The 26,679-nt window shown below is 39.8% G+C and overlaps 1 protein-coding gene across 4 annotated transcripts; it reads right to left on the reverse strand.

Annotated features, from left to right (window-relative positions):
• Positions 1 to 35: 35 nt before the first annotated feature.
• Positions 36 to 15,451, reverse strand: capn10 (calpain 10). 4 transcript variants are annotated; one of them, XM_051867460.1, is made up of 14 exons: positions 15,359 to 15,451; positions 14,149 to 14,204; positions 12,211 to 12,364; positions 11,817 to 11,948; positions 9,812 to 10,008; positions 9,473 to 9,699; positions 8,450 to 8,591; positions 6,748 to 6,914; positions 6,365 to 6,597; positions 6,086 to 6,285; positions 5,153 to 5,399; positions 4,741 to 4,937; positions 2,501 to 2,572; positions 36 to 1,140 (listed from the first exon to the last, which is right to left on the reverse strand). In XM_051867460.1, the coding sequence occupies exons 3-14, from the start codon at positions 12,340 to 12,342 to the stop codon at positions 1,122 to 1,124; spliced, it is 1,965 nt and encodes a 654-aa protein (XP_051723420.1). In that variant the 5' UTR covers positions 12,343 to 12,364; positions 14,149 to 14,204; positions 15,359 to 15,451; the 3' UTR covers positions 36 to 1,121. The 4 variants fall into 4 exon arrangements, with proteins under 4 accessions (XP_051723420.1, XP_051723392.1, XP_051723402.1 ...); XM_051867432.1 differs by lacking the exons at positions 14,149 to 14,204; positions 15,359 to 15,451 and adding an exon at positions 13,308 to 13,358; XM_051867442.1 differs by lacking the exons at positions 14,149 to 14,204; positions 15,359 to 15,451 and adding an exon at positions 13,308 to 13,352 and having other exon boundaries at positions 2,527 to 2,572.
• Between the last annotated feature and the right edge of the window lie 11,228 nt (positions 15,452 to 26,679).

The raw sequence follows: 26,679 nt of genomic DNA on the forward strand, positions 1-26,679 counted from the left end.
GTTTCAGGAATGACAAATAAAGTAAGATTCAAGTATTTAAATTCAAAATAATTTAATGAATATTGCTACACACATAGCAGACACGCACAGAAGGAGGAAAGGGTCACAACAGTATATCTACTATAACGAGTCATTGTGTGGCGGCTCCAAGGGCTGGATCAGGGCGGCAGTGACGCTGCAAGTTCGTCACTAACAGGCCTGCAGACCCTGACACACACAATTAGCGATCACAGAGGCCGACGGGACAACGCCTGTGTGAGGCGCTCCAACTCTGCGGCACACTTCAGAGAGAGCTGGAGCTTCAGAAGAGCAGTGGACTCTTTATTCAATCAATGTCTACCCTTCTTTTGCCAATAATACCCCCATATTTATTCATCTTCTGCATCCTTTTTTTTTCTAACAATCTCTGATTCTTTTTTGCGTTTCTCTCTTTCTGGTCTATCTATCACAGTAACCTTAAATATCAAGTAGTACAAATTTTAGCTGGAAATTAAACAAAGTGAATAACCACATGGTAATGTCTGTTTAGATAATCTAGTAAACAAAACACTTAAAAATAAAAGGTACTTCTCACTTGATTATTTTCATCTTTGCTTTGCAGCTTGGACAAAAACCAAAAGAAAAGATCGTTAATCATAAATCTGTGATCATTCATAATAAATAAATTTGACATCAATACATAGTTATAGAACATTACAGTTAAAACAAAAGTTATTATAATAATTTTATCAAATGTATCGATCCAACACAATATTCTGAGTAAAATCACACATCAGTGAATGCTATATTAATGTGCCAAGTTACCTTGCGACAGAGTTGCCTGAACCACTAGTTCACTAATCCTGTATAATTAGGCTGGTTTCAGGTTCACATGACCCAGATCTGGCATGTTTCTTAGGGGGTGGTTGTTGGAAGGCTAGTCGACCAGTGTGACAAATCCCTACATGTTATATACCATGATCTATCCACTGCTGATGGTTTTTGGTAGATGTTTGTGGTGAGTGATTTGCACCAACGGCTCCCAGTGGACAAGACTATGCTCGGGCTACATGCTACACACCCTCTCGTGTGCTTTCATCTCAACATGGGCATCTGATCCATTTCCCCAGACTATCATCTCATCACAGAGATACAGGAGACCTATGAGAGGAAAGGGAAAGAAAGAAGAGAGATATTACAAAACTAATGGTACATTAGCTGCCATGAAACTACTTGAGAGTGGAGAGCTGTGGAAGTAAAACAAAATACAGAACTGTCAATTACAGAAACGGTACAAACAATTTATATTACATATAAATAGAAGTTAGTGCTGTTGATTAATTAATTACAGTAAAAAATAATGCATTAAAATTTTTTAAAGCATTTAACGCACTTGCCCCGCCCCAGACCTATGAAGTTCATCTGAGATTTCATACAGTTGATTGATGACGAATATGATGCAGGGCAACAACTCACTGTGCGATGAAGCCTATAGAATATAATTAGAATGTAACTAAAATTCAAGATATCGGGGCAAAAATGCCCCGTTTGAGTTTGTCTCATATTTAGATCATATGAATTAAGCAATATCACATGAGTAGCGAGTGCACTATTACACCAGTGCTGTTTTTGTCCCATAGCCAATATAAACAAGTGCAAATGCAATATTGATTTTATACAACAGTTCAGTAAATAAGAAATACTGTGTTATTTTAGACACATTATTGTCTATTTTGTTCAATTTTGCCAATAAAAATATAAAGATAAAGCAGAACTGTTTGTCTCTGCGTAATGCACAGCAATGTTTTTCATTTCTGAATCCGTGAAACCAATGATTCAGCGGACCATTCATAAAAGACTTGGACTTGAAGCGGCGCTACACAGACCGATCGGTGTATGACATCAAAGTACAGCCAGAGCGATTCAAAAGCAAACAGAGCCATCTGCTCTCTAATCGCTCTCGCGGTTCTTCGGTGTCATACACCGATCAGTCTGTGTGGCGCCGCTTCAAGTCCAACAAGCCTGAAGAGAACCATTTATTTCACTCCTGAATGAATCAGCCTTTTGAATGAATTGAATGAATGAATGAATGACTTAACCATTAAGACATTTACCGCCACCTACTGGCAGTTTTAGTTTCTTATTTTAGAGTCTAATTTTATTTAAAGCTGCAGTCCGTAAGGTTTGCCTCTTTGTCGCCATCTCTGTTTGAAACCTGCAATTGCAGTTATTTGCATAATTATCATCTTTACGTGGGTTGTGCATCGGCACGGCACGATGAATCTAATGTTTGCTGTCAGTCACCACATCGGTGTGGGTACTGTACTTCGGAATCACAGATTCTACATCTTGGAAGTATGACCAAAATAAGAGTTTTCACCAGAAAACATCATCTGAACAAGTAGGTAACAAATCTGCCACTTTTGTTCTGATCTCCTGCAAAATCATTGCTAATGCATTATATATTGATTGATATATTGCACTAGCCCTAGTAGCTAAAAGCTCATGGCTTGAATGTCACCTGAAAATGAGATGAAAGATTGTTACCTCCTGCACGGCATGGCCCAGAAGCTCTTGACTCTGCATTGCTTTCCTGAGGAGGTTGACAACATTAGTACTTTACTCAATCAGAGCCAAAGATTCACATTTCAGTGTCAACCAGCAAAAATTTCTTAACATGAAAAAACATTGTACCTGTTTTGTTTTTAATTTGTCATTGTACAGCATTGACTATTTAAATTCTAAATACAGCAAGTTAACATAATTTATTGAAGAATGACTATATACACAAGATTTTATTAACATCCATGACCTTAATCAAAAACTTAAAACTCCCTAAGATTTCCAGGTTTTGCATATAATAGGAATGTTGTGTAGAAAGAAGCCCTTTAAAAGGTGCAAAAAGTGATTTCTGAGAAATGCTGTTGAAAGTGGATCGGACAGAGCACCACAACTTGTAGCCAATCAGCAGTAGGGGGCGTGTTCACTCATGATGGGGAGGAGAGAGAGTGAGCAAGAAAGAGAGAAGGTTGATAGGCATTACAAAAGAGAAAAGGTTAGAGGAATATCACTGGAAAAAGAAGGGTTATGATCAGGAAAGAGCTTTAGAACCGTCAATATTAGAAAAGACTTCAGCATTGGAGAGACCTCAGCGGGAAGGCCTGAAAATGGACACAGAGGTTGCGTATTTTCTGCTCCATACACGAGTAATATTGGTTTTGCTGTTTCACAGAACCAAGATATGCTGTTGTTGTAATGCCAGCAATAGCAACAGGGCAGTTTTGAGTGTCATCGTTTATCTGGAGCTGCTGTGCTGCTGGCGACTAACAACTAACTATTGCTTGTATATATTTGTGTACTGTATGTTCATTTTTTGTTCTTCCTTGTCGTTCATTCTTCATCTTCACTTTATTTTTTCCGCTAAGCTTTATTTGGCTTTGCTTCAGCTATGATAAACAGACATACGCTCTTGCATTGCATGTCTGTGCATTTTGAAGGGCGGAGCAAAGAAGGGAGGGGTGTGTTTGTTTGGGTTGATTTCAAATGTTAACAGTGTTTCTCAGAAATTGCTTACTGCACCTTTAAGGGACATGGTGCTTGAAAAAATATGAGATGGGAGGAAAAAATACATTAAAGGTACAGTATGTTTTTTTTCACCGCTAGGGGTCGCTAAACTCTTCAAAACAATAACAAAGGCATAGGTTGATGACGCAGTGAATGAGCGTGGACTCATGGAACTTGTCGTCATTCCGATGGATCTACTAATGTTTATGGCGAAATAATGTTTATGGATGAGTGAATGCATTCATATTTTTAACATGACTGTGGTATGAAGCAGGGCGGGGCCAAGAATACTTGAAACTTGCAAGATAGAGACAGCAGATATCAGTGCCACGAGAGTCCCAGGGGATATAAAGGAATGAGGGCATTTCATTCTGTCGAACTACTCGCAAAGTTGAAAAACTACAAATACAGGTCAGTTTATTTGACGAATTAAAATTGTGAGGTAACGCAGCACTGTTTTACTTGATCTCACGTTACGCTATCAAACTGCATTTTAGTGTGTTGAAAGTTATAATGTTATTCTATGTATTAGTTTGTTGGCTGTATGAGACTAACAGTAAGCTAGATCAACATTACAATATCATACTGATGATATTCTAACATTTCATCTTGTTGAGCTATTGATTTAGTCTTATGTAGCCTACATTTGCTTACCTTGTCTAATAACGTGCAAGAGCGGCGTCTCTGTCAAGTCAAAGTTTGTCGCAAAGCTCTCACCATCTTGGAGACGCAACGCCGATATTGATCCTCGTTTTATTTCTCCTTTTGTCCCAAAAGTTGCTTGCTATGGTCCATAATGTTTGAACAAAACAACAACAGCGTGCTGCTAGACGTTACGCAGGCAGCTGTCCGTGTCTGTTGCCGTGGTTACTATGCAGCACAAGGAAACCAGGGATGACGCAGATATTACGTCATTGACTAGTGACAAGGGAGGGACGGGCACTATTTAAAATTGTGAATTTCTCTGAATTTACAAATTCTTGGAAACATTTAGGATAATGTAAGTACACAGCTGAACGAAATATATAACACTGTGCAAGTGGTTTTGGGATATTTTAATATAAAATATGCGCCTTTAATGCTTTTCAATGCTTTTGTGTTCTTTTTGCGTTTGCGTTTTTCCACCCATCTAATTTTTTTTTCATTACTATGTCTGTTTAGAGGCTCCGTACTACAGAGTGTAGGCAGAGTGCTTACCGATGTATCCTACGTAGAAGAGTAAGAGTGAAGTGAGCACTGAGTTCCGGCTGGTAGGTGGAGGGAATTACGACATACTCGCCCGGCTGTAGATGGCAAAACACACTGACCTCCTGGGAGTGGGCATGAGGTACACAACTAACCACAGGACACATGGAACCAGGGATTAACAGGAAGCCAGAACCACTGTCAGGTACCTGGACACATTAAAATATAATGAAAGCATACCAAAAAATAATCAATATTGAATGTTAGACACCTACACCTAAGAAATACCAAATTACTATACCATTACTAGAACAATTATGATTAAAACTGAACACTTTTAGCACAATAAACACAATTCAGCTTTTTAGCAGTTTAGTCATATTATAAATGCCTTGAAAATTATTAGAAATGAATAATTAATGACCTTATAAATATGAAAGCCGATGGCATGGAGGGCATTTTCGGGCCTGTTTTGGCGTAGAGTGACCCTTACGTTGTTACCTCCAGGGTCATAGGTCACAGTAAGGGGTATACGGGGGTTGTGTCCATGTGTGGCGAAGTTGCGACTTCCTCCAGCAGTAGAACCAATGGACCAAGAGCCATGAGAGCTGATGGTTTCCCATTCGCCCTCTGAAAAATGCTGAAGAGGAGGAGGATTTGATTTCATCACACTGGAGAGAAAAAAGCAGACATTTTAGGCCAATATATGGTTTTATTACATTATATCGCATATCTAGATGCAGTTTTACTGTATATGGCCACTAATAATTGGTGTCATTATTATACAGTATATTTATACAGTACTGTAAAAAAGTTTGGGGTCAGTAAGATTTTTTTAAAGAAATTACATTTTTTATTTAGCAAGAATGCATTGAATTGATCAAAAATGACTATTTATATTGTTACAATAGATTTCATTTTTAATAAATGCTGTTTTTTTTTAATGTTCTATTAAAAAATTCATGAAAAAAAAAAATCATGGTTTCCACAAAACTATTGTGCAGCACAACTGTTTTCAACATTGATAAGAAGAAGTTTCTTAAGCACTAAATCAGCACATTAGAATGATTTCTAAAGGTTCATGTGACACTGAAGACTGGAGTAATGATGATGAAAATTCAGCTTTACCATCACAGGAATAAATTACATTTTAAAATATATTAAAATAGAAAAAAGTGATTTAAAATTGTAATAACATTTCACAATATTACAGTTTTTACTGTAATTCTGATGGAATAAATGCAACCTCAGTGACTATAAGAGACTTCTTTTAAAAACATTAAAAAAATCTGACTGACCCCAAACTTTTGAACTGTACAAGAGGTTCAGTACAGTAAGTATATCTTTGTGCAATGACCTGAGAGAGGTAGAGCAGGAAGAATGAACTCTCAAGAGGAAGCGGCCCTCCGCTCCCTGCAGGAACGTACTGGGCACCAGCAGGTAAAAACCAGGATTCAGGTGAGTGTCTACAACCACTTCCCGATCATACGCATGCGTGTGTGACACAAGCGGAGGCTTGTTCAGTGTCCGCACCAAGTTAAAATGTTTCTTCTCCACCTAAACATATTAAATACAACATATGACATAGTGTAATATGTTCAATCACTCAAAAATGATTGTTTTGTGATTCTCTAACCTTCCACACATGTAGTGCAATGGCCTGGAGGTGTGGATGCTGCCGAGTGCCGCCCTCTGCTGGTCGTTCAGGGCGTCTGTACTGAAGCAAAGACAGCAACACTTCTCCTCTCTCGCACACCTTCAACCAGAACTTAGGGTTGCTGCTAAAAGTGCTGTTGTTTCGGCAACCGCCTGCAGAGTGACCTTTGACCCAGCGGCCTGCAATCTGGTGGCTGTGGGTTAGAAAGCTTCCTACATGAAAGGAAATTACACATTAATATAAATATTAAATAAATATCTACCATTATTATTTTTAAAGTTTCAAATTATTCACTAGATATATAATTTATAAAACAGAAAAGGTCTGGTGATGTAAATGCTCTAAGAATGTATAGCCAATACCTGTGTAGATGCTTTGGAGGTGTCCTGCATCACTGAGGGGATAGCCCACAGTGACTTCATCAAATTCCTGCTGGAATTCTGTCAGGTCCATCCAGAATTCCCCCTCTGCCGTGCGGCCCAGTAGAGCCTGAGCGCAGGAGACCTCCAGAGAAGCCCATCCTGATCCGCTGTAGAGAGAGACAGACAGAACCTGTCAGACAGAAGCTGCATTTCCTTTGTCACCAACATTTGAGCAGTGTTAGGGAGTTACTTTTAAAAGTAATGCATTACAATATTGCGTTACTCCCTAAAAAAGTAACTAATTGTGTTACTTTTTATGCAAAGTAATGCATTACATTACTTTTGCATTACTTTTTCTCACCTGGGCTGGGCTTGCTTGTTTTTTGAAAACAAGTTCTAATTTTGACAAATGTTAAGGCCCTTTCAAACGAAAAGTGAAATGAATAAGAGGGAAATGCATATTTATGCCTGTACAGTAGAGGGTGCAGCTCAGACAAATCTTTCAGCTGTGCTGCCATTCTGGATTAAAGAAGAATAGGATACAGGAGAAGGAAGTTCAACACTCTTATTTCTAAATCTAAAGTAATTCTTTCTTATTAGTATGGTTAAATTGGATTATTGAAGGTCAGCAGCAAAGATACTGGTTAATTAATAAAGTGAGATTAAAAACAAAGTATATTTGTGTATTTTAATAGATTTAATTATTACAGGTTTGTGTAAAATTCTGAGAATGCATTTCACTGTTTTTATTCATTTTGAGGAATACTGAATGTTTTTGTTCAAGTGAGATGAGTAAATGCATGTTCACATTTCGTCTAGAATTACACTGCACTTACTCTGTTTCTCTCAACATGGGGACAGGAGAGCTGTCAGTCAATAAATGTGATATAAATGCGTTACTTATTACAAAAAGTAACTTAGATATTTTGTTGTAAACAGAAAAAGTAATGCATTACTTTACTAGTTACTTGAAAAAGTAATCTAATTACGTAACTCAAGTTACTTGTAATGCGTTACCCCCAACACTGCATTTGAGTAGGATTGTTGCTTTTCGCCCCCCCAGTGGAAGTCGCATGGAACTTTCAAATAGGCTGTGAAGCATTTTCTCCTATGTTTATTCATATGGTAAAAAGAATAATGATATCCATCCACACAAAATAAATGACCACCAAAAATTTTGAAAGAAAAACAAGGTAAAATAATTATTTCAGACATAATTATTCATAACCACTAATTTTACAGAAGCAGAGTTTAAAGAATAACATTTTAGTGGAAAAATATTGTTAATTCTCACTTTGTTCTTCAATAATATAGTTTTGATTAGGTCTGGCGGTTGCATTCAATCTAACCGCAGAAGTTCAAATAAGTCAACGCATGCAAAGCTCAAATAGGAACCGACAAATCTGCTTTGCGTATGATCAGTACTGCTCACCATTATAAAATAATGACTTCCGGCTACACACAGCACTGAAGTTACTAATAAAAGTAAAATAGATAAAAAAAAAATGCTATGAATAACCTTATTATTGTGTTAGATTTATTTAAATCAATCTAAACAGATATGAAAATTTACAATTATAATAAATTGTTAAAAAAACCCATCTATTTTTAATACATATATGGAATATAAGGTACTTTGCACACAAAATAAACCAAAAAATGGACCAGTATGTGATCATTCAGCATGTATTTCCCTCCATACCTCTCCCTCCAGACCCCGGCCCAGCTCTTCCTCCCCCAGGGGTTTCGTATCCTGATCAGCTCCACTTGTTCACCTGTAGTCGTTGTCACATTTGTCCACTCCATCACACTCATGGCGTGGAACTGGCCAAGCTCTGGGACGCCTGCAGAGAGAGAGAGAACAAACCCATTACTAGAGCTAATACAGTACCTCATACCTGACTGAGAGAGACAAAATGAGGCAAAAGTACCTCTTTATAAAACACCTTATAATGTATTAGCAGATACTTTTTTCCATTGTTATGGCATAAATCAATACTGCAATATTTCTCACCTCTTACCTCATTAAAAACAGTGAGGCATGTTAGCAAAAATACTTCTATGTGAAACTTTCATAAGGAAGAAGCACCTTCCTCTAATACTTCCTATGGTATTTTGTGAAAGATTTTCTGTGAATTGTAAAGTTGCCAGCAAAAAATTCAAGGTATAAATTAGGGACATTCTAAAATCTAACCCAACCCTAACTATTAACTATTGCTGTGAAAGTCCATAATCACTCCAAAATAGTGTTATTGTTAACTAAAACTATTAAACAACAGTTTTGTTGATTGAAATAAAATAAACATTAACTGAAATAAAATATTAAAAAAATACTAAAATTAGATATGTTGCCTTGGCAACTACCTGAAATAAAATAAGCTTAAGTTGAAGTACTAAAATTACTAAAACTGAAATAAAAAAAATAAATAATCTGAAATATATAAAAAAAAAAAAAAAAAAAAAAAAAAAAAGAAGAATAAAAATTACAAAATTATTAAAACTTAAACTAACATTAAAATGAAAACTGAAAATATACAAATAAAATCGAATTCCAAATATTAAAAAATACTATAATTGTATATTACAGTAATAATACTAAAACAACACTGCCTGGCTGTGTCAAACAACAGTTACTTATTTGTCACAAAATTTTCATTTCAGCTTTTTCTGCTTGGAGATTGGGATTATGGTGAGAAAAAAATCAGTGGTTACTTTTCTCTCTCACCTGTGGAGGCGCTGTGGACACAGCAGCTGATGGCACATCGCTCCTTCAGCTCCAGTGAGAGTTTAGATAGACTCGTCCCATTAGCTGTGTGTTGAGTCTGGGTGTCGTTGGGCTGTTGTGGTGACTCCGCCCCTTTTAGACTCCATCGTACCACTATGGTTCCGCTCAAGTCCACCATTGCCTCGCACACTTGGCCTGCCCACAAACGCTCATATGAACCATGTAGCCTAATATGAAGAAGAGTTAACAACGCTTCAATTATTATGACTTGGTTTTAGTTCAAACATCAAATCAAAATGATATTTTATATTTCACAGACATCTCTGTACCAGCACATACTTGGCATACGCTTTCTCCAAAAGTGCTACCCAGAATGCCCTAGGGCTCTGGCATCGTGAGAAGCAGAGAGTGTCATTGATACAGGGCAACCGGTCATCCACCTGTACCTCTATCCAGTGCCCGTTCTGCCAGAACCGGAACCTGAACTCACCGTGATAAGCACAGTCACCCCACAAAGGCTGTTCCGGTGGAAATACCTGATAACAAACACAAGCACATGACATAAGTTTAGAAATTTCAACTTTACGCAAATGAGAAGCGAATCTCACGAACAACCAATAGGAGTGAAGACTGTCTGTGGAGCTCATGTCACCGTCTCGAGTGCAGGGAAGACAGGACAAAGTTCAGGAGTGATTTCACTGTTTTATATGATTCAACTGTAACCACATATAATAAAATGATGCTTGGAAAAGAAACTGTCATCAGTCAGTGAGTTTGATTCATACATTGACAGTTTGTGAGTTGTTAAAGGTGCAGTAAGTGGTATTTGTACTACGCTGTTGGACAAACAAACCCACCCCTCTCTTAATTGCTCCGCCTCCAAAACTCACACTCCAATTCTAACCACCCTGCTCTGAGTCGGTCTCGAACCCCGGCCCGATCGCTGATGGCATGTGAGGCCAATGACGCTAAGCACCACATTTTCTAGTGGCCGTCAGTGCGCAGTTGTTTAACTGCAGAACTCTCACTAGCTGGCCGCTGTTACACACGCAATGTGAGTGGATGTCTGTTTATCATAGCTGACGCGCAACAAAATGCTTCATGAAAAATAAAGTGCAGTTGATGAACGAACGACAAGAAAGCACAAAAAATGAACATACAGTACACACGAGTAAATACAAAGTGTTCGTTGTTAGTCGTAAACAGCACAGCAGCTCCAGTCCCTCTTAGCTCTCCCCAGCGCTGGAAAGCTTTTCTAATATAACCAGGTCCTAAAGCGCTTGCCCAGGCATAAACCTTCATTCCAGTGATATTCTTTTGAGCTGTTTTGTATTGTGTCCCATTTCTCATTCTGCAGTTTTTTTTTTCTTATTTTCAAATCTCCCTCTTGCTCGTTCTCTCTCTTCAACCGTCATGCGCCCCCTGATGCTGATTGGTTAGACGTTTGTTGTTGGACTCGGCCCGACTAACTTCCAAACAGTGTATTTGAAATATCACTGAGTCCCCCTTTAATTATATGATGTTTATAACTACTGCTGCAGTTTCCCCTGCATTATGTTGATTATTAGGGACAAGAAAATTGATTATTTGTCAAATTCGAATGACGTTTAAGTAATTTTTGACAGTATAAGCGAGTTTAATTTGTTGATTGATCGATCGATAATCTGGATAATGATTTAATGCACTGAGCACTGCTGTGGTTTATACAACAACAGCAGAATGTTACTTTTAATTATTTTAAGTCTAATTCCTAGTCAAATTAGAATGATATCTTAGTTTTACATATCACTTGTGATTGCATTTTCTAAAGATATGGCCAGATGTGCAGTCTACCAATAGCATTAGAGCAACAGCACTAGGAACGCCCACAAGCGTCTTCACAGTACAGAGACTAGCGAAATACAGTGACAAAGACGCTGGTGGTGAGAAAGGGGCTTTAAAAGCCATGAACCAAACCAGCCAGCTTTATAATGGCAGTGAACGGGACCACCGAGTATGAAGCTGAAGAAAGTGCATTCGTCAATCATAAACGTACACCACACGGCTCCTAGATGATAGATGAATGCACTTTCTTGAGCTTCATACTCATTGGTCCCGTTCACTGCCATTATAAAGCTTAGATGCATCAGGATATTTATTAACATATCTCAGATTGTGTTCATCAGAAAGAAGAAAGTCATATACACATAGTATGTCTTGAAGGTGAGTAAAACTTGGGGTAATTTCCATTTTAAAGTGAACGAATCCTTTAAAAGTCCAGCAGACTGAAGGGAGCAGCGCTGAGTGTAGGATTTATTTCTAATTATGGAAAAACATCTCACACATTAAACCTGACAGTGTTCACCTTGTTCAGAAGATGCTGGTTCTTGAGTAACATGGAGCAGGCACAGAGCAACCAACAGTCTCCCAGAATGCCTTGCTTTGGGTGGGCCTCCACAGGGTCATTGGGGAAGAGTTGAGGGTGCTCGCAGATGTCCTGGGAGACACACACACACACACAAACACTGTTAAGCCAGTTTGTAACAATCTATAATGTTATAGACCCAGTGAATTCGCTAAATGAGTGCATTTCCCCACATGCTTAAGCATTTCCTATTGAAATAGTATGTTTGGGGGTACTCTAGCACAGATAGGGGGGTACTTGTGACAGACACCAAGCTAAATGAAAGTCAGTTCTTAAAGAAGGTCTTCATGTGTTCTCACTGGAAACGAATGAAATAATGACTATAGTATGTTACCTGTGGGCGGAACCACGTGACATCACCCAACAATTTGGAGAGGGGCGTGGTGTAGTCACTAAAGATTGAGGAGTCATCAGCAGGAAAGTCCGGGTCCACAAACAGTGAATGGTGCTCAGTCTCCGTCTCCATGGCAACCAGATCGACTTCACTCCTGATAAGAAGAAACGCTTGCTGTAACAATCACACCTGTCATAATCTTTGCGTTTAAAGACTAAAAGTCTTTAAAAAAATTTCTGACCATTATCATAGCTTCATTGCCTTTGCTTGTTCTTGCATACAGTATAAGTGATAGGCTACTTAAAGCAGTATATCAATAAAAGGCATTAACCTAAAAACGAATTAGTCCTTAAATGACAAGCTGTTTTCCAGTTTAAAGTTGCGACAGTGGTATTAAAGACGGGTTTTAATGGGAATTTCGTCTCTTCAAAAACATGTTCAGACATCTAACATCAAAGTCAGCATCAGTCTAATCATAAATCATCCAGACGTACCGTCAGCAGCTCAGCTGGGTTATTAACGCGTTAGACATAGTCAGTGGCTGTTTTAAATGACACAGCCAGATCGAGGCAAAGAAATGCATCTAAATCCAGTTTGAACCTCCTTGCAATTGCATGCCATAACTCTGAGGTCGTTGAAACACACTCAAAGAAACAAAAACACCGCACCAAGGCAATTTATCCCATAACCGGAAGGACGCTCACACTGTGGACAGCGCTGTCATCCGGGGCGGAGGAGGGAGCTGCAGCATGCGCGCCCCCCAGCGGTACTCATCAGAACTACTATTAAACAATTCGCACTGGTACTATGTCGTAAAATACTATTTCTTTGTATTTTAGCATTCTTATACGACTTTTCGTGGTAAACAAATTTATAATAAATCAAAACACATATTGATATTAATATGATACAAACAAAACAGTAAAAGAAAACACTTATTAATATATGATATGCAAGGAATAAAATGTATTGAGTCTATGGGTGTTTCTGGTCAAATGTGTCCCTGTGAACTAAATTCTTTTAAAAGACAAAATTACAGCACGATAAACAACTTGAGAAATGACACAATACATATATTCTGTTCAGAAGTGATTTACCTTGATTTTTCTTTGTTTTCTCCACACATCACGTCTCATATTTTAAGCACATTCTTCACTGACATATTGTCTCTGTAGTAAAGAAGTACTCTTTATTAGAGCAGAATTTTTCATTATGGTGAAAATGACACTACAACTGGGGGACAATCTCACAGGCTTCATATCCGTCACAGACACGGCTTGTGTGTCAAGCCCAGCCTCCTCCAAACTGTATAAGTAATCACCCAAGAGATGAGAAGGTTACAGAGGCTCTTCCACTGTCTTCACTCTCAGGTAGGATGAGTTTAAATTTAGGTCTGCTGAATATTAACAATATCTTCAAAGAGTTTAAAATCCATTCAGATTAAAAATATGATTATGATTTACTAGGCTACTGAATTTACTGAAATATTACACTTATATTTAAAACCATAAAATGGATATCAAAATAAAGTTATTAAACTATTGATTTTATACTGCCAATGATAGGATACCAGTGTAAATGTTTTTTCAACATTTAAAATTAAAGTTAATGTGTGTAGTAGTTGTAAGTTGATTTCTCCAAAAAGTGTACACAGAGTGGCTCTGTTTATTTTTGATAAGTGTCAAATGGTGCTCCACAGAAATACCACATGCACCTCTAAAAACCTTCATAAAAATGTACTACTGTAATAAAGTTCTATTGTTAATATTTATAATTATTAAATATTACAGCATTAAAAAAGCAGACATTTTTCCTGTTCAGTTTTTTAAAATGTTAATATTAAAATCTTAAATTCAATATAAAATTACAATATTTTGGCATAATTAAATTGACGGCTTATGATCCAATTTAATTTACAGCTTATATGTTTGATTTTACCATGGGTGCCATGAGACTCTGCTTCCTCTTCTGCCTCTTCTTGGCGAGCGTCTCTTCTGTGGACATCAGAAAACTATACAACATTAATGACTTGAGAAACTCTGGCTATGGCAATCCTCCTCCACGTCATGGACTCCAATTATTGTTCTGGTTTGCCCAAAATGTGAATGTTGAAAACAACAATGTTGAATCGAATTTTTATCCTAGTGAAGACTATGGATTCCATCACTTTGGAAATAGAGAGTGCATTCTTCCCCCATTGGAATACTGGGAGAGTTACTATGAAGTTGGTAATCTAAATTCTCCTAGAGCTAATGAATTGCCGGGGTATGTGCAGAGGTACAGAAACACCTATCAACCAGGAAGAAACATTGACAGGCTTATCATCTCTGTGGACCAACAAAGGCCATACAGTATATCCAGGGTGTTTATTACATCACATAACCGTAATAGTAATGACTTTAATCCTGATGAGACTTATGAGATTGATCCTGCACTGATCTTGCAGATCAGAGAAACTTATCGTACTGATGCTATTCGCAGTGCATCAACAGAAGATGAGAGATGCCGTCAGTTTCTGCAACAGACAGGATATAGCAGCAATTACTGCAGAAGATACGGTCGCCGTAAGAAACGCTCACCCTATCCCCAGTGCAATGCATATGAGGGAATTAAACTACAGATTAAAACATCTACACAAGGTTACTCGAAACTTATATGGGAGAATATACCTGCTGAAGTAATGGAAAATTACGAACATGTATACATTGATATTTGCCAAAACAGTGATTCTGATAAAGATCACTTCATGAAACAGTTCAATATTCAGACATCATCTGGGACTTTAGATACTTCTGTCTTCCTGAATGCTGGTCTCCAACCCCGACTGCGACTGTACACAACACGTTTTATTCATAATTTAATTAATCCCTACATTTGGTATGGACCAGAGTTTGATGGAGCTAACAGAGTGATCCCCATCAAAATAAAGGGGCTTGATGCTAGTCTGCAGCTCTACGCTAAAGATGGCAAAGCTTGTGCTCGACTCTACATCGAAAAAACCTTCAGTGACTGGAAGGATGTTCTCCACAACTAATGGGTTGGGTTCTACAAAAGTTTTCAAGATAAAAATAATGGCTATTCCACATATCAGTATGCTGTGAATTTTGCAATGATTGACAACACTTCCATAAAGTATTATGATATTTACCAGTATGATTCCAGTTTAGCTATTGCTCCTGGAGTTCAAATCCGCTTCCTGCTGGACAAAAACGATAACAATGTTTTAGCACAAACTACACCCTGGGAGAGTGATGAAAAAGTGACATCCGTTTGTGACGAAGGGAATCTTTGGCCTAAACCCTCATCAGCCTGGTCTTATCCAGAATTCTTTTATGAACCAGAGTTCTATGATGCTAACAATGTCCTCCCTATTAAAATACAGAAGTATGATGCTGGTCTGCAGCTCTTCACTGAAGACGGTAAAGATTGTGCTCGGCTTTATATCAAGAAGTCCTTCACAGACTGGAAAACTACCTTCTCCAACTCATGGGTGGGGTTTTACACTAGTTCACAAAAAGCAGATAAAAATTACTACACGTATCAATATGCTGTGGATTTTGAAAAGATGGGGGATGGTACCAAAAAATTTTATGTTTATCATTACAAATCTGAATTGGCTATTGCACCCGGAGTACAGATCCGTTTCCTGAAGGACGAGAAGTATGATAAAAAAAATTAGTGCAAACTGAGCCCTGGAAGAGTGGTTAAACACTCACTATTAATAAATAAGATTATGACAAACCATAAAAGCTTTAAAGCAGGATAATATCATTCTAACAGTTTGAGCTCATCCAATCTTATATGTTATGATTTGTAGCAATCTGCTGTCTGTGTCTTGATAAGTATGACAATTAACACATTGTTATAATTAACATTACATACACTGTTAATCACAGATCTCTTAATAGACACTCAGATCTTAATTTGTTATTAACAAAAGAATTATTCCAAATGAGGTAAAATAATGTTAACAATAATCTTGGCAATAATGTGACATAGCCTTACTCTGCTTGTTTTATACAACTGATCTATTAAAATGCATAATAGAAATGAGATGAGTCTGTGTCCGTGTTTTGACATTTTCACTTCCATCATTCCGTTAAATTCCATCATTCCACATGCTATAAAAGGGATACATTTTTACAGTTTATTAATTGCAATATTTGTTCATCAAACAAATAACTTTGAACTGGCATTTTTGTATTTACCATCATTATTTTGCATTGCTGATGGTCATAAAAAGTCATGTGACTGAAATGAATAGGTTTCAGTTTAAAGTTGTCGCTATAATACAACTCAGTATCGACACATTATTTGCCACACTCACTACTGTCTGCACTGACAAGAGGGTTCATCTGATAAACCTGTGTTCATTTTGTTAATTGCTTGCTTGTAATATTCTGACACTTTTAGGTTGAGTGTATTTACTTAATTCTTAGTCATATTCAGTCAGTCATATTTATTTATAAACAAAACAACAGCTGCTGGCCAATGTGCTGTACAAAGTTTAAACAAATACCCTAATAATTAAACACAAAACACATCAACAGACAGTACACTAAAGTTGTTACCACTTATGACCATATGCAATTGTTACAGACCCACCAGGCTCGTCCATCAGCCAATCACAGCGCACTCCCTCACCAGAGTTCGAAACGCACACACCTGATCCCCATCATCACGCAATCACAGCAGATACTTAAGCACAGCACTCACCTCAGTTCACTGTCCGGTCTCGTCTGAAGCAAGGACTCATACTCCTATGCTCCTGCATCGTGAGAATACTTACCTGCTCCACTCCAGCGATCTTCCCCGTCTTCGTGCTAAGTGTCTGCGTGAGTGTATCCCTACCGTTCCTGAGTGTTACAGTCATCTCTGCAACCGCCATCATCCTTGAGACATCCACCTGCAGGAGAAGGACAGTATTATCAATTCAGTTTACCTTCACAATATTCTATATCACCGTTACTCACCTGATCATTTGTCATTGCAACGCTGTTTGTTAATAAACTCATTCACCTTTACCAACCTGTTGTCTCCTACTCTTCTGTCCGTGACAGAAGACCGGACCAACACTGTACAGAAAACAGCATGAGCTCACCAGATCTATTTCAAGAACTCGTGGACGCCCTCCATCGAACATTCACCTCAAATCCAGCCACTTCTGCACCATCTCTCACTTCCGCAAACACCGCCGTCATTCCTTCGCCACCGGTATACGCCAGTCCCATGGCCAAACCAGCGCCCTTCTCTGGCTCAGCGGAGGACTGCAACAGCTTCATCCTGCAGTGCTCGCTGGTAGTGGAGATGCAGCCGCAATTATACCCTGACGATCGCTCCAAGGTAGCGTTTATCATCTCCCAGTTAAACGGACATGTGTTACAGTGGGCAGAAACCATCTGGTCACAGAATGGACCAGTAACCCAGTCTCTGACGAATTTCCTCACCCATTTCAAAGAGGTTTTCGGAAGACTTGTTGGTGACTCAGCGGTGGGTGAGCAACTCTATCAGTTAAAACAAGGATCTATGTCTGTTAACGATTATGCCCTCAAGTTTAGGACTCTTGCTGCTGCTAGTGGATGGAACGAACAAGCTTTGCTCACCACCTATCGTCAGGGTCTGGATCCCAGGGTGCGGCTGCATCTCGCTGCATACAAGGATTCCATCGGGCTCGAACTATCCATCAGATTCGCCACTCGTATGCAGTCGTGTCTTGAAGAACACCAGGGCCAGCTGTTACGCACATCATCCCTCCGTCAGCCAGAGTCCATCAGCCCTCCAGAACCAGTAACAGAACCCATGCAACTGGAGAACAATCGTCTAACTTCCGCTGAACGGCAGAGACGGCTGACCCGAGGATTGTGCTTATATTGTGGTGCATCTAGACATGTGATTTCTACATGTCCCACTCATCCTCCTCGTCCCATGGTAAGTGCCATTATACCTTCCATTAAGAAAATGAAGCCACTCACCACAACCGTAACACTTACTGCTGTCAATGTCTCCATTCCAGTCTATGCTCTCCTCGACTCCGGGTCAGCGGGCAACTTTATCTCTGGTGCCCTCTGCCGTCAGCTCAAACTCAAGACAACTCCAATGCCGTCCGTCTACCAGATCCATTCAGTAACTGGCAAAGCACTCGGTCGGAAACCCGTTCATAAGTGTGCTGGACCAGTGAAACTTCAAGTGGGAATACTTCACATGGAAGAACTTCATCTACTGGTTCTGGAGGATTCCACCGCTGATGTGATCTTAGGGTGCCCATGGTTGGAGCAGCACGACCCTATCATATCATGGACTACTGGAGAAATCCTGAAGTGGGGCGACACCTGTTTTCCTGACTGTTTTCCACAACGACTTCAGCATTCTGTTCCTCCTCCTGAGTCTCTTCCTGTGTGTTCCACCTCCATCGAGAGTCCAGTAGAAAAGCAGTCAGTGGATATTCCTTTATGTTACACCCCCTTCAGTGATGTATTCTGCCCAAAGAGAGCCTCCAAGCTGCCTCCACACTGGCCATGGTACTGTGCCATCGATCTGCTTCCAGGTGAGTCAGTGCCCCGTGGGAAGATTTATCCATTTTCCATCCCTGAGCAGAAGGCCATGGAGGAGTATATAGAAGAAGCTTTAAACCAGGGCTACATTCGTCTGTCCACTTCCCCTGCTGCTTCGAGCTTCTTCTTCGTAGCCAAAAAGGACGGAGGCTTGCGGCCTTGTATTGATTACCGCGCTCTAAATAAAATCACTGTCAAGTTCAGATATCCTCTTCCCCTCGTCCCAGCGGCTCTGGAACATCTCCGCGGTGCCACTGTTTTCACCAAGCTGGACCTCCGCAGCGCATACAACCTCATCCGGATACGTGAGGGGGACAAGTGGAAGACGGCCTTTGTGTCCCCTACTGGACACTACGAGTACCTCGTTATGCCGTATGGCCTGGTCAACGCCCCCTCCATATTCCAGGACTTCATCCATGAGGTGCTCCGGGAATTCCTCCACAAGTCCGTCCTAGTCTACATTAATGACATCTTGATCAATCCCCCTAGCATGGCCGAACATCGCCACCACGTTGCGGAGGTCCTCCAACGCCTGAGAGAATTCAAGTTGTACCTCAAAGCGGAAAAGTGTTCATTCCATCAAACTTCTGTGCAGTTCCTCAGCTACAACATCATCCATGTGCCTTCTCCATCCATGTGCCTTCTTCTCCCATAAACTCAGCCCGGTGGAGAGGAACTACGACATTGGTAATAGAGAACTGTTAGCCATCAAGTTGGCACTTGAGGAATGGAGGCATTGGTTAGAAGGCGCCAAGCATCAATTCACTGTACTCACAGATCATAAGAACTTAGAGTACTTGGGGGATGCCAAGAGACTCAACCCCCGTCAGGCCCGAAGGGCTTTATTCTTCACCCGCTTCAATTTCTGCATCTCCTATCGTCCTGCACCCAAAAAATGTAAAAGCTGACGCTCTTTCCCGTCTGTATGCTCCAGAAGAGACCAACAAAACTCCTGAAACCATACTCCCTGAAAGTATCATCGTAAGTCCCATCCAATGGTCGGAGACTTCAGTTCCTGCCTCCAATGCCTCCGCCAACACTCCGCTGGGCTGTCTCCCCGGATTACATTATGTGAACAGAACCCAACGCACTCTGCTCATCCATTCTTCCCACACATCTCTGGGCACTGGCCACCCAGGGGCCAATGAAACCCTCTCACTGTTGAAAGAGTGCTTCTGGTGGCTGAACATGGCCAGGGATGTGAGAAGGTACTTGCAGGGATGTAAGGACTGCGCCATCTCGAAGAACCCTCGCCATCTTCCATCCGGCAAACTCCTTCCTCTGCCCGTTCCCAACAGACCATGGTCACACCTAGGAGTAGATTTCATCACAGATCTACCTCCCTCCGATAACTGTACCTGTATGCTGGTGGTCATCGACAGATTCTCCAAATCCTGCCGGCTGATACCCCTCAAGGTTCTACCCACAGACATGGAAACTGCAGAAATCATGTTTAACCACATCTTCAGGTACTATGGGATTCCCGAGGACATTGTGTCGGACCGTGGACCACAGTTTATCTCACATGTATGGAAAGCCTTCTTCGCCCTCCTAGGTGTGACTGTAAGCCTCTCATCTGGGTACCATCCGCAGTCGAACGGGCAGACAGAAAGGAAGATTCAGGAGATCGGCCGATTCCTGCGTACCTTCTGCCATGGCCACCAGAACTCCTGGAACCAGTTCCTGGGTTGGGCCGAGTATGCCCAAAACTCCCTACGTCTACCTACCACTGGACTCACTCCCTTTCAGTGCGTACTTGGTTACCAACCCCCTCTGTTCCCCTGGTCCGGGGAACCATCGGATGTTCCAGCAGTCGACTACTGGTTCCAGGAGAGTGAGAGGGTCTGGGATGCAGCACATCACGCAATCACAGAAAAGGCTGAAAAGGCACGGTCTCCTTTCAATTTTAAACATGTCCTTGGAACAATCAGCTGTAACTAGTTGATTGAAGTTCTCTGGATGAATTATAGAGGAGCCATTCCATGTAAACCCTTATAAACAAACAATAATGTTTGTTTATAATGTATTTCTGATTTAATTAGTTTACATCAACCTTTGAGATCTCTTCACTCCAATGATAAGCTGTGTCTGACGGATCCTTGATCGCACTTGAAATGTAGAGGTGATAGAGCTTTTTTCATGTGTATTTTTGACCATTCTTCTAGAAGCGCATTTGTGAGGTCAGGCAGTGATGTTGGTAAGAAGGCCTGGCTCGCAGTCTCTGCTCTAATTCATCCCAAAGGTGTTCTGTCGGGTTGAGGTCAGGACTCTGTGCAGGCCAGTCAAGTTCTTCCACACCAAACTCGCTCATCCATGTTTTTATGGACCTTGCTTTGTGCACTGGTGCGCAGTTATGTTGGAACAGGAAGGGGCCATCCCCAAACTGTTCCCACAAAGTTGGGAGTATAAAATTGTCTTGGTATGCTGAAGCATTAAGAGTTCCATTCACTGGAACTAAGGGGCCAAGCCCAACCCCTGAAAAGCAACCCCACACCATAATCCCCCCTCCACCAAACTTTATATTTGGCACAATGCAGTCAGGCAAGTACCGTTCTCCTGTCAACTGCCAAACCCAGACTCGTCCATCGGACTGCCAGACAAAGAAGCGTGATTCGTCACTCCAGAAAACACGTCTCCACTGCTCTAGAGTCCAGTGGCGGCATGCTTTACACCACTGCATCTGACACTTTGCATTGCACTTGGTGATGTAAGGCTTGGATGCAGCTGCTTGGCCATAGAAACCCATTCCATGAAGCTCTCTACACATTGTTCTTGAGCTAATCTGAAGGCCACATGAAGTTTGGAGGTCTGTAGCTATTGACTCAACAGAAACTGACTTTTTTCTCACGTAAAAAGTCATAATTATATTTTGATTCTTTAATTCTGTGTTGGAAAAAAACTTCCATACCTCATTGACATGGTGACTTCTGCGCCTCAGCATGCGCTGACCCCGCTCTGTGATTTTACATGGCCTACCACTTCGTGGCTGAGCTGCTGTTGTTCCCAATTGCTTCCACTTTGTTATGATACCACTAACAGTTGACCGTGGAATGTTTATTATTGAGGAAATTTCACAAATGGACTTATTGCACAGGTGGCAACCTATCAAGGTACCACGCTTGAAATCACTGAGCTCCTGAGAGCGACCCATTCTTTCACAAATGTTTGTAGAAGCAGTCTGCATGCCTAGGTGCTTGATTTTATACACCTGTGGCCATGGAAGTGATTGGAACACCTAAATTCAATGATTTGGAGGGGTGTCCCAATACTTTTGGCAATAAAGTGTATGTTCCCTCTTCCTTGTTCCAGTCAACAGTCTAGCCGCAGCATTTTGAACAAGCTTAAGACGTGACAATAGAGACTGTGAAACACCCAAGTACAATACATTACAATAATCTAACCTGGATATAAGCATGTATTACAGACTCCATATCTTTGGATTATTATTCACAAATTGTGTCTCCAACAGTGCTGAGCATCGTCCACATTGGCAGCAGGTTGGTCAAGTGAGGCCAAGACATGGACAAAGGCCTCTGCAAAGTTCCATGTTGTGTCTGCTTCCTTATTACCCATCTGGGTTATTTTGCAATAAGGACCTGCTGACTGACCTGCTGATCCCTTATCATTCAATCTAGAGTATTCCTTACTTGCTGATCTTTGTTTTAATGTTATGGGAACTTGTAAGTTCCTCTTTCATATAACAAGGATGTTTGATGAAAATGCTAACAACAGCTCTCCAGTTTGGACCTGTCACCCTGCAGGTCATGATCACAGATTATAGATATGTAACATCTAACAACCCTTAGTGTGTATTAGCAAAATAATCAAAACATGACTTTAACTCAAATCTTTGCAGTTCATTGTTAGCTAGCAATAGCATACATACATGTGCTAAAGTACTTAGCAAAATGTGCATCAGCAGCTATACAATATGCAGCATAGCATAACATCAGTGTTTCTCAGCTGATCATTGACTGAAGTACAGGCACTTCAGCACAATGGTAACCCCCAAAACTAATTAATTAAATCAACAGATCACTGCTATTATATCATCTTGTACAAAATCTCATAAAACACTTCAGTTTAATATTTACTCTACTGGGCTGCGTTTCCCAAAAGCATAAGCCTAAGTTGATGGTAGCTCCATTGGTGGCAATGGAGCTACAGTCAACTTAGGCTTTTGGGAAACGCTGCCCTGATCAGTTATTGACTTTGCATAACTTTTTTCTATTAACTTGCACTAATATTTTTTTTTAGTGAAATTAACTTGTTTCGTTTATTAAATCTGTATTAAGTTACATTTTACAGTATATTACAGTTTTCCCCCCTTGATTTTACAGTAATCTGTTGGCAGTAAATTGCCGTTTGCTACAGTTTGTTGCAAATTAATTTACAGTTGATTACCGTTAAATTATGTTTTCACTTTGGGTTTTTTTCTTCTTACAACTTTAACCCTTTTTAACCCCACAGCAAAATCTTCAGTTTTAAATGAACACTTATATGTCCACACTACAGAGTGTTAGGCGCTGTTTACAAAACACCATTTTCAACTAAAAATTTATTTATGTGTTTTGGCCGTTCATTTAGACAGTGTTTCGGTGGCCTGAAAATGCAAACTTTTGAAAAAAAGGTTCAAGGTTTCAAGATGCAAATTTTGGAAAACGATAACATTGTCATCTTTGTGTAAACTACAAAAACACAAATCTGTGAAAACGGTGATGGTGAATGTGCGAGACTTCCGATTTATTAGCCGCTATAGAGAAATAATGAGAAAAGTATCAAAGTACAGTAAACTATAAAAATAAGCTGGAGAGGCATGCGTGTTTAGTGCATGTGCTCTGTAAAAGAATGCATATGTGCAGGTGAGTAGACTTTCTTTACAAAGTGACATCGGCAGCTACTTGTGTCTCAACTGAAAAAAAATGTTGTGATGCCGAAACACTCTCAAGCGCTCACAGCTAGGCGTTTTCAGCAGAGCACCAAGCATTTTCAGCTGGCTAAAAACACTTTGGTGGCCTTAGAGTAACACTAAAGCAGTGTTGAAGTTAATGAGATAATTAAGTGATTAATTAAGTGATAATTGAAAATTAGTGATGAACACCTGCTGTTAACAAGCAGAATAACTCAAGGAAAAGAAACAACCAGAACTAGACAACAACAAGAAAGGTCTGGGACACACTAGACGATTTTCAAATCTTAACTGATATTAAAACTGTGGGAGACCACAGACATACTGACAGTTTCAACCAATTTTTGGCATTATAATCCTCTGAACGCACACACTAGATGATTCAACCGGACTGCGAGACCACACACCTCGAGACAAGCCTTGAATTGAGCCATGCCAACTCACATCCCCCCCAACCCTGATCTTTCATGAAACTCCTTTTTTATCTTTTATATGCAGATTTATGTTCATGATAGCTTCATCAACTTGCACCTGTTATAATCTTAATAATATCAAGTGATAATATTCAAAGTTAATTTGAAGATCTTTCAGAGCTGAAGAACACAGTATTTTTTTGAAGTTTGATGTCCATCACAATGGACATTAGGTCTTAATAAAATGTATGTATTTAAAATATTTTTTTCTGATTTTATGTCTTCTAATTTGTGATCATAAACTGTCATTCAGTTTTTCACTAGTTTTAATGATGTTTTATTAACAAAATTCGGGAGGAGCAGGTTCAGATAATTAACCTAATTAGCACAGGTGGAGAGCATTCAGTTAATCAACTCAACCAATGACTAGAGGTATAAATACAGCAGACTTAACTCTGTTCATTTGAGAGTTTACCAGCATTAAGCCCCGCCCTACGATCCCAACATGTCTGAAATCTTTACTGCAATTCTCTGGCCTAAAGAGCGATTATCCTCCGCCCAGCACAGCCGATCCCTTGGCATTATTTTTGCGGGCATCAACCCAAACAAACTGGTCCCAGCACACCGAGGCCTACCACGGGCAAAACATCGGCGTTCTCTTTCCCGTCTTTCTCATCTCCGGCCATTCAATCCTTCCAGCCATGAAGAAATGGACAATACAGCCCTTCGAAAGCCAAGCTGGCGTCTCGGGCAATGCCGCCCTCTTCCTGCAAAGGAATTGACCCTTCGCCGGGAGTTTGATTGACAAGTGATCTAACCAATCAGAACGTTTTTGATTTACAGTGTTTTGCTTTGGTATTTACACAGAAGATCAGAGATGCCGTCAGTTTCTGATACAGACAAGATATAACAGCACTGAATGTACACACAGAGATACCAGCCACAGAAAGAAACGTTCACCCTATGCCCATTGTATTACATACGAGGGAGTTAAACTAGAGATAAAAGCATCTACACGAGGTTACTCAAAACTCATATGGGAGATACCTGCTTACATAATTGAAAATTCCAAATATGTACACATTGATATTTGCCAAAATACTCATTCCAGTGATACCAGTGAAGTACATGCACTTGTCAGGAAACAGTTCCATATCCATAAATCATCTGGGGCTTAAGATACTTCCGTCTCACTGGATGCTGGTCTCCAACCCCGACTGCGACTGTACACATCACTTTTCAATTATCATTTTACCAAACCATATGGTATGGACCAGAGTTTGATGGAGCTAACAGAGTGATCCCCACTAGAATAAAAGGGCTTGATGCTAGCCTGCAACTCTATGCTGAAGATGGCGAAGCCTGTGCTTGACTCTACATCGAGAAAACCTTCAGTAAATGGGAGGATGTTCTTTACCACTCATGGGTTGGGTTCTACAAAAGTTCACAAGATGAAAATGATGACTATTACACATATCAGTATGCTGTGAAGTTTCCAAAGATTAATAATTATATCACAGACAATTATGATGTTTACCAGTACAATTCCAGTTTGGCTATGGCTCCTGGAGTTCAAATCCGCTTCTTGCTGGACAAAAAATATAATAATGTATTAGCACAAACTACGCCCTGGGAGGATGTTGAAGAACTGATAATATTACCATCAGATTGTGACACACCGAATCCTAGTCTTCAGCCTAAACTCTCATCATTCTGGTCTGAATTCTTTTATGGACCAGGGTTTTATGGTGCTAACAAAGTAATCCCTATTAAAATCCTAAAGTTTGATGCTGGTCTGCAGCTCTTCACTGAAGACGGTAAAGCTTGTACTCGGCTTTATATCAAGAAGACTTTCAGAAACTGGAAAAATAACTGGGTGGGGTTTTACACTAGTTCACAAAAAACAATGACGCATATGATGCATATCAATATGCTGTGAATTTAAAAAAAATGATGGATGGTACCAAGAATTTTGATATTTATCAGCACAAATCCAATCTGGCAATTGCGCCTGGAGTACAGATCCGTTTCTTGATGGACAAAGGTTATGATAAATTATTAGTGCAAACTGAGCCCTGGAAGAGTGGTTAAAACATTCATTAATGTATCAGGTTATGACAAATCATAAAAACATTAAAGTTCCTTTTAACTGTGACTTTACTCTTTGAAACTTATATGTGATGTATACATGTACATCAACATTTGTAACAATCTGCTGCCCACATCCTGATAAGCATGATAATTAAAGTATTAGTTCACTTCTGAATTAAAATTTCCTGAAAATTTATTCACCGCCATTTCATCCAAGATGTTCATTATGTAATCAAGTTGGAAAGGTCACGCGTGACGTAGGTATAGGGTGAAAAATCCAACTTCAAAATTGTCCGACATCGTTGTTTTATCTTTTTTTCGGAAGGGTGTTTGACTTAGTCTTTGCACGTTCACTTTGTAGACACTGGATCAGTACTTTCACCATATACGTCACGCGTGACCTTTCCAACGTGATTACGTCATGTGTGCGGATCGCAGAGCAGTGCAAGACGAGCATTTTTGGTTAAAAAGTATATAAATGTAATTTTTTTTTTTTTTTTTAGAA

This window comes from Ctenopharyngodon idella, chromosome 2 (genome assembly GCF_019924925.1).
Source record: "Ctenopharyngodon idella isolate HZGC_01 chromosome 2, HZGC01, whole genome shotgun sequence".
Taxonomy (NCBI): Eukaryota; Metazoa; Chordata; class Actinopteri; order Cypriniformes; family Xenocyprididae; genus Ctenopharyngodon; species Ctenopharyngodon idella.

Coding starts and splice junctions, on each gene's coding strand:
- capn10 (XM_051867432.1), bottom strand. CDS start 13,336: ATGTGTGGAGAAAACAAAGAAAAATCAAG. Junction 6,915..8,449: donor GCCGGGGTCTGGAGGGAGAG/GTATGGAGGGAA, acceptor CTCTCTCTACAG/CGGATCAGGATGGGCTTCTC. Junction 6,598..6,747: donor CCTCCAAAGCATCTACACAG/GTATTGGCTATA, acceptor CCTTTCATGTAG/GAAGCTTTCTAACCCACAGC.